The sequence below is a fragment of the Clytia hemisphaerica genome, unplaced genomic scaffold (assembly GCF_902728285.1).
Source record: "Clytia hemisphaerica strain Z4C2 unplaced genomic scaffold, Clytia hemisphaerica genome assembly, whole genome shotgun sequence".
NCBI lineage: Eukaryota > Metazoa > Cnidaria > Hydrozoa > Leptothecata > Clytiidae > Clytia > Clytia hemisphaerica.
This window is the reverse complement of record NW_027103596.1, coordinates 287,018-295,737: the sequence shown is the minus strand read 5'-3', so window position 1 is coordinate 295,737 and position 8,720 is coordinate 287,018. Positions and strand designations below refer to the sequence as shown.

Genomic DNA, 8,720 nt, shown 5'->3' with positions numbered 1-8,720 from the left:
ACCCGAATTTAATTTTTTGGACCAGAGATCTAAAATCTAGATTTGCCAAAAAAGTCACGTCACCTCTTTGAGCTTAAATTTTGAACATGCGATCGCCCTAACTACTCAGTCATCTTTCCTTTTGTCTTCTTCACTGTGCGCTCAGTGTTTGGTGATTGTAATAGAGAGAGTGGTAGAGCTATGTTGCCTCGTGTTCAGAAATCTCTTAAGAAATTCTATGGAGCACACCAGTTACAATTTTAAACGTGGATGGTTAGGGGCTTATCTGTTGATATCGGCAATTTACTTCGGTGGACTTGTTAATTGATACTAAACAGGATGTACACTGTTTACTTGTGTAGTTAGGTATAACCAAGAAAGGGTGACCTGAAATAAATATGCACTTTATAACGACTGGTTTGTTCACCTTGAAGGAGAACTCTAATTTTTTACTTAAACAACAAAGTACACGTTTTTTTATAAAAACAAACTTTATAAGAATACGAGGCTTTTAAGGCCAAAATGTTAGGAACAAGTTAAGAACATTTTGCGGGCTTTGCGGACTCCGAATTTCATTTAAAAATGGACAAGAAAAATACTCAAAAAATGGCCATGTTAAAAACAATTTTAGGCTTAAAACTCAAAAAATTAAAAACATGCAAAGGCTTCAAAAATTATCGAAATCGTTTTTATAAAAACCGTGCATTTTTTACTTTTTAAACGAATTTTTGAATGTGAGAACTTTGCTTGACCAACTTGTATTGATGTTGCTGCTTTATCTGAGACTCTTCTGAACGGAAAAAATGAAAAACGAAAGGAAAACCTTATGAGGCCCCCCCCCCAGCGGACCCAAATTTCACGCATTCACGCAAAATTTTTTCGCAATTCACGCATTCACGCAAGTTTTTCTCGAAATTCACGCAAACCCAATTTTTTGGGAAATCGGGGAAATTCTTGGAAAAATCGGGGAAAATATCAAAAATAGAGGTCTTGCGTAATTTACGTAATTTCCGCCATTATGGAGTAAAACGTTCGATTTGCATAAAAAAGTATGACTGTACTGGAGATATTATTCGACCGGATCTGGTCATGCACTTGAGAAAAACTTAACTCAGTAGTGATTTTTTCCTGTAGACCTGACTATAAAACACCGTGTTTGGTAGCGTCATAAGAAGCCCCCAAGAAAGCGTTACGTAATTTTTCAACTTTAATCACATGCCATCACGCAAAATATTTGATTCTTCTAACTTATCACGATCGTTTAGAAAACATGAAGCTTCTGCAGTTAACGGATCGCGATAGTAATTTTTGTACAAAAAATAGCTTAAACATTATCAAAAATAGGTCAAACAAACTCGAGTATGACACCATGATGCTTAGCTCAGGGGTAAGGAGGCGCAACCATGGTTTACGCAGAGAGGAAATTTTTGCATTTCTGTCACTCGCGTTTGGCTAAAAATGTACTCTTTAACACCATTGAAAAAGAATGTAGTCTAAATTCGTTAGAGGCAAGGTACGATCGATCAAAAAAATTTAAAAAGAAAGGTTTTAATCAGGGCTCGCGAATTAATTTCCTAACGTGGAGGGGCCGAAAACATTGTGACTAAGGAGGCGCAACCATGTTTTGCGCCGACAGGAGAAAATTTCTATTTTAACCCTCTGATGTGCTTAAATACGACTCCATTTCAGACTAATTTTGCCAAGAAATCAGGTTATCGAAAGTCTAAATCATGGGTAAAAATTTCTTTAAAATAAGTTTCTTTTTATTTGCAAAAACGTGGTGAAGTCATGGCCGCCTCCTGCCCCCAGTGGCTCTGGCCCTGGCTGGCCCTGGCCCTGGATCACTCGTCATGCATAACCATGGTTTTATCTTAAACAAACACTTTCAAGGGGGCAAATTAGAGTTACTTAAGATTCGAGGGCCAATACATGTTTGGCCCGAGCGAAAAAATCTGGAAATTTAAGGTGTCTAGATTTACCGTGAAAAGCACAGCTCAAAATCATATATTTACGCTGTGCCGACGAATCGAGATTCTATTCATCGCGCAATCAGCGAAGACAAAAGTAACCATGACGACCATCCAAGATCTTGGATGAGCGTCATAGTCGATATTTTTATTCCCGTCGTTGAAAACACAACTTACAAAAAGTCATCAATGCTTTGTAAAAAGAGTCAGTGATAGAGAATCATAACATAAAGTCTGTCTATTATTTCGATTCAATTAAAGTGACATTTCCATAATTAAAAGTTTAGTAATTACTGTTATACATTTGGGGATCATGTAAAAGATTTCTTTCGAAATAAACTCATTTCAACTACACTTGGAGGTTTCTGGGGAATTCGTAAATAGTAAACTGCATACTGATACAGTCTGCTAGACATTAATAAGGTAATATTTGCTCTTCATCTTTGATTTTTTCTACAGTGATTAGATTGACACATGCGCGATAAAATTTATATTATTTGTCTTCAGAGGTTACTCTTTTCTTTGAAAACTTAACCTCTGATACTCAGGGTAGTCTAGATTGCTAGAAAGCGCATCTAAATCATGAATCGTTTTATAAAATAGAGAATTTGAAAGTTGCTGATTTTTTTGTGCACCTTCACCTGCCATCCCTTGAATTTAGGATAGGTGCGCACCTTGGGGTTTTCTACAAACTGTGAAAAGGAAAAATTCACGCGTTCACGCAAAAAACAGGGCAGATTCACGCATTCACGCAACCCGCTGGGGGGCCCCCCTTATGGTCAAACGAGTAGAAGGTAGGGAACAGTCAAGTTTCATATCAGTCACAGAACTAGTACCATTTGAGCTTTGCTTTCAAATAAACTGTTTTTCTTTTTTTATATGCACCTACCATGCCAAATGATTTAAAACATAACTTACTTAACTTAAGTCGTTCATCTGTCTTTTTAAAATATTTCAAAGTCCAATGAATCATATTGATGGGTGATTTTAATCTACGCCCACCAACTAACACCCCCCGTCCGCCAGTTCGTCTGCCCACTATAAGAGTGTTAAAATGTAATAGGACGATGGTGATCATCCATTCCTTTTATTTTGTATGCAAAAATTTACGAAATTCACTGATCTGCAATGATCTGTTAATTCTTTACTCTGAAGTATTTAGTACGAATTCTAGTCATAATTTACTACTTTTTGAAGGGTGGGTATGATCATCACCGGCACTGGAATAATCGCAGGTCCCTAAGGGGGCTCTTAGGGTTATAAAGACCCTCTCTTGATCAATTCTCCTGCCAAATTTATTCAACTGACTGATCTGATTAGAGAAACGATAAAGGGTATATTTATGATAATTGAGACTTTTTGGAAAAAGCTATATACCTCAAAGGGGAAAGTTAATGGGGAAAAGTGACGAAAAAAGGCTTCCTGCGGCAAAGAAGATTTTTTTGGTCAACATTGAGATTTTCAAAAAACTGAGAAAGTCCCCCCCCCCCCGAATTAAATTTTACTGGACGACTCAGTTTTCCCCTAAGGTACTCTTTTTTTACGTGCCATTTACTCTTTTCTTTAAGAGAATTCTATTTTCAAAAGTTAAAAGCGGTACTTTTACTCTGGGGGGGGGCACAGGGTTTGCGATTTCCAAAAAACCGAATAATTTTGCCAAAATTTCCAAAATTCCGTAAAAAAATACTTGCAATTCCGTTTTGACTAATTTACTAATGTATGAATTCCAAAAAGGGGGATAAAAACTTATAATACCGAAACTTCGACACAAAAATTCATGGATTTCCGATACCGAAACAATTTCAGAATTCCGAAATACCGAAGGAATTTTGCCTGATTTCCGAAATTCCGAAGAAAAAAAGGTTGATTCCCACAATTCCGAAATACCGTACGCCCCCCCCACTTTACTGGACGAAATTAGAGAAAATTAGAAGTAGTTGGTCTTCTATTTCTGAAGAATTAAATTTTAGCTAAAAAAAGCCTTTGTATTAGGTTTTCTGGGGTTTGCAAAACTTCTAAAGTTAATTGTGATTAGGTTATACTATATAGTTTTGCTTAGCATACGCTAAGTATGGACTAGTGGACAAGCAAGAAACTTTAACATAATTAAAGTATTGGAACTACATAATTAAAAAGATGCTATATGATAAAACTTCTATCAACAGCCAAGTATTTCGTATTATCAATCTGCTCATCCGATAATTGACCTTTCTCTTGTAGGAACGCAATCACTCGCGTCGTCATATACGTAAAAGCGTTATGTATTAATGTTTCCTCCTTAATCAAACGCCCGCGACGCCGTGAGTTATCTCTCCGTACGGGTGCTTTATAACGTTTCCTCATTTCATCTAAAAGTACTTCTTGTTGAGCAGCCGTTTCCGGAACTGCTCTTTTTTCAACGATTTTCTTTTTAATTGTTTTACGTTTTGTACGAATCTGTGGATCCTTTTTTGGTGAATGTTTTGGTGTTGTTTCGCTTTGGAAACTTACTCGTCGTGAGTCCATGGATGCGTTTAACTCACCGCTTTCCTGCGAAAAATCCTCATCTCCGACATCTTCCTCTTCTTCATCAACTTCCTCGCCCATGTAAGCGGGCCGCTCGCGGACGCGCTCAGATATCGTCTTGTAAGCGTTTATTAATTTCAATCTCTGTTTATCTAGATTCGCTAACGACATTTTACGTGGTTTTGTGGTTGTTGTTGTACTTGTTTTAGATGTACTACCAGAAGCTGAAGCTACTGATGACCTTCGTGAGCTTGTCCCAGCAGGTGGGGGCGGTATAATTGGGGGTGCCCGCCCCATTATAGAAGATCGTCTTGATGCGGGTGGATCGATAACTTCCTCTGACTCTTCAATGATAGTCTCGATAGTTTCTCGTTCACCCCCTTCGTCTGTGGGAGCGATCGGCTCATAAATAATCGGTAAGTCTGGCAGTTTTCGCATTACAGCTGCGGTACTCCTTTCTTGTGGAAACACTCGTAAGTAATAATTATATAAAAAATTCTGAATCATGCTAAGTTCTTGACCAAGTTTCGAATGTCTGAATTGAGAGGGAATAGCACGCACACTTATAATTTCTAAATCTATCCCAGTCGATAAAAGGACGAATAGTTCTGTGAAAATTTGCATTTCGGTAAAAACATTGTAAATGATATCAGTTCCGAACACTGGTTTACTGTCCGGATAGAATTCTCGAGGAAAAGCTGCTCCATCTTGTTGTATACTCTCAAAATATTTCAAAACATTGGGTCCGTATATAGCTTGTGCTTTTGAAAACCGTTCTAACTCGAAATAAAATAATGATTGACAATCGATCTCGAACACTTCATGGGAAGCCGATAGTTTTGTCTTTTCACGTTCGGTCAGGTATATACCGTAATATTCCAAGTTTAGGATAATTTCTAAAACAAAAAATGATTGTATAAGAAGAAAGTTATAAAAATCACTGACAATATTCCAGATAGTTCAATTAAGCAACCATGACAACCATAAATGTTCATACTGACAGGTAGGTACTTATAACTTCCCTCGAAATTTCCTGTGCCAAATACTTTATAATCGAGTAAGTGCCAAATAGTGTTGGAAGAGAAGGTTTCCTTAATACAGTTTATTCGATGATGATCAAAGCTACAGCCGCAAAATGAAACAAAACCTTAGCAATGACTGTTGCTACAATCAAAAACGTCTTTCTAAACTCATATATTGGAAAAGCAGGAGGAGTTTTGGACTTTTTCTTAATAAATGTGAATAGTTATTCCATCTCTCAGTGATGATTTTTTAAATAAAAATTGGAGTGATGTGCGAGGGTAGGTAGCCTTAAAATCAATTATTATCATCGCAAAGGAAAGAGAGTTTACCCCTGTAGGTTCAAAATATCAACTCTTCATAGATCTGACTGAGTAGAGAATATATGATGAGTAGGACAGACTTTCCAAAGAAGAATTTCTTAAAAACTTTATACCATTTCCGTTATAATTCGAAAAAGGCACGCTAAATTTTTGTGCTTTCCCAACCTCTTCTGGGACTCGTAAAGTGAGCACTAGAATTTAGCAGTCTTTGATAACTTTAACCTGTGACGATGCAATTCTTAATCACAACGTTGTTACAACGTTCATCCAATGTTATATGGACGTTGTGAATATTAGATTAACGTTAAAACAACGTTGTGTGCCATCTGGGGATTCTCTTATAAAGCTTGTTTTACACTTACCAGATTTCTTGCCAATCCAAACAGGTCTCTCGTCATTCAAATCTTGCATAATTTCTTGAATTCGAAAAATGTTTGAAGTCCGAATCTTGTAGAATAAACCTATAAGAAATCGAGTGAAATAATTTAAAGAGTGGAAAACTAAGGGCGTAGAGTATTTTGAAAACACCTTTATCTCTTTTGTAAATGCCTCCTCTAAACTAATCTCCGAGCAGAACAGATTCAGATTCATGCATGCACGTATGCACTTTAACTGATATGGCAGTTAGTATTGGCACAGGTTGGTGGACCACTTTGATTTTTTTCGCCTACAATCATAGTGAAAATATATTGAGAATTTAGCTTATTTCCTCGTTTTTCGAAATTTGGAGTTCGGGCGAGGAAGTCACTTATGGGCTAATTAATAAATAAATTCGAGTATTTCAATTCGGAAGGGGTTTATAGATTTCCAGGCTATATTCTGAGCCCTTTTGGACCATTTTTTAACTTTTGGATCCTTAGATCCTAAGCTCCTAAGTCTAGCGTTAAGACTCAGAGTTAAAACTCTATCCTTCAAACCTAATTTAGAGCGCTTCCAAATCGTTTGTGGTTATAAAATTTCGTAGGAATTTCCCTTTTTTCTTAAATATTACAACCATGATTGTAGATTTGGGATGAATATGAAATGAGCTTTTGAGTGAGAAATGTATCCAGCAAACAGTATTCCTCTAGATTTACGGCTGCTACTAATGAACTTTAGCAGGAACATATCGTGTTTTGAACCTTTTTTCTTTATTAAAAGAACAAACTATATAAAAACATTTGAGGTCAAAAATAAAAAAACATTTGAAGGCTTTACGAAGACTCAAGTAAATGTCCAGAATACAAACTAAATTCTGAAAACAAGAACATGTAAATAAAGTTTTTCCAAAAAAGTTTTGAATATTCGAAGGCTGCAAAGATTTTTAAGTTGAAAAAAAACGTGACTGTTTTATACACCTTTTTGACCGTAGTCGCGTGGTCAGGCGCGTGCCACTTTATTATTACATTATCCCCCTTAACTCGATCCAATCCTTTTTTTCACCCTTTTTTCTATTGTCTATAAGTGCGAAAAAAGACTGTGACGGTTTTAAGGTGTTTAAACGGACAAAAAATGCCCGCGCGGCAATTTGCGGCTACGGTCGAAAAGGTGTATTTAAACATTAATATACCTAGAACTTTAGAGACGAATTCTTGCTCCTTATGATGTTTCGCTTTATTGTCGGAGGCTTCTTGTGCTTCACGATCACGTAGACAAATAAATCCGGACACAGTTAACGAGACTGCGGTACAGACAAAACAAATTAATGTCATAATAGCTGGCACGATCATGCCACTATTACGCCATATGTCTAAGTCATCGACCAATCCAGTCATATTCTGCGGCGCCATTTTTTTCGAAAATTTAAGCCAATAAAATTTGGTTATATTTTGCTGACTGTAAAAAGTTTATTGATCAGGTTCCAATCATTACGTAATGTCATTATCTAATTAATTGCTTTTTGTTACAAATTATTTTTAATGAGCAATAATTACTTTTGTACTTTCTTTTCTCTGAATTTTATCTTATTTCTTTGTTTAAACTCATTGTCTGTAAACAATAGATATTACTTTGAAACAAAAGATTAATTTGTTTATCGCTATCCAACCGTATCTGAAACATTGTTTCTAAAAATTCGAAAATTCGAAATCTTAAGATGTTTATCAGTGTTTCTAAAGCATTATGATTTGCAGGGTTGATTTGATAAATTCCCCATGGTAAAATTAAATTAAACTTGAAGACTACCAAAGCTTTTCAGATAAAACTTTGCTTTCAAGCGCGCAACATTTTTTGAAAAATGTGAAAATTTCCAACTTTTATTTTTGAAATCCAAATTTTCAAACTTGCATAAAAGCTTTATACCTTGAGAGATAATGGTTTTGTACCATTAGAAAGGTCTTTCTAAAAGCATTCGGCTCATGCACTTTTAAATCATGTGGTCAGGAGAATCTGGATTGTTCGGCACAGGTCGATATATGACTTCGGCCTGTGCTTTTCACGGCAGTAATTTAGAACGTGTATACACGGTATACACGTCTGTCGGGTTTCAAAGATCAAAGTGTGTGCGAGCGGTAAGGGTAGCCTCGTCTCAGAAGGTGGCAAAAGCCAATAACAATATAGTTTTTTCTAAACAATTTCCAAAATCACGAAAAATTGAAAATTTTCCCTTTCAAAGGGTGACAGTTACAGAGAGTTTTGGCCAGATTATGGCGGAAGTGGACCTAAATTAGCTGGGAAAACCTCTTTAAAGGTCTTAGAAGAAAACAGCATAAAACATTCCTTTGTTTGCTTCATCAATCTTAAGATTCAACAGCTCGCAGACCATTTAATATCTATAATATTGGATAGTCTGTCATTATTAATTACTTATCTTTAAATCGGATGCCCTTAATGACCTTATTTTGAATTAAACTTGTGACGTTTTCATATTATTACTGAAAAGTTGCCAAGAAAAATTGTTAGCGAAGAGCTTTTTGCTCGTTAAGATATCTTTGGTGTAATTAAAGAG

General features: G+C 36.1%; 1 protein-coding gene across 1 annotated transcript; it reads right to left on the bottom strand.

Moving 5' to 3' along the window:
• Positions 1-4,042: 4,042 nt before the first annotated feature.
• Positions 4,043-7,707, bottom strand: LOC136801849 (uncharacterized). Its single transcript, XM_067058513.1, has 3 exons — positions 7,344-7,707; positions 6,157-6,255; positions 4,043-5,347 (listed from the first exon to the last, which is right to left on the bottom strand). The coding sequence occupies exons 1-3, from the start codon at positions 7,561-7,563 to the stop codon at positions 4,086-4,088; spliced, it is 1,581 nt and encodes a 526-aa protein (XP_066914614.1). The 5' UTR covers positions 7,564-7,707; the 3' UTR covers positions 4,043-4,085.
• Positions 7,708-8,720: the final 1,013 nt, after the last annotated feature.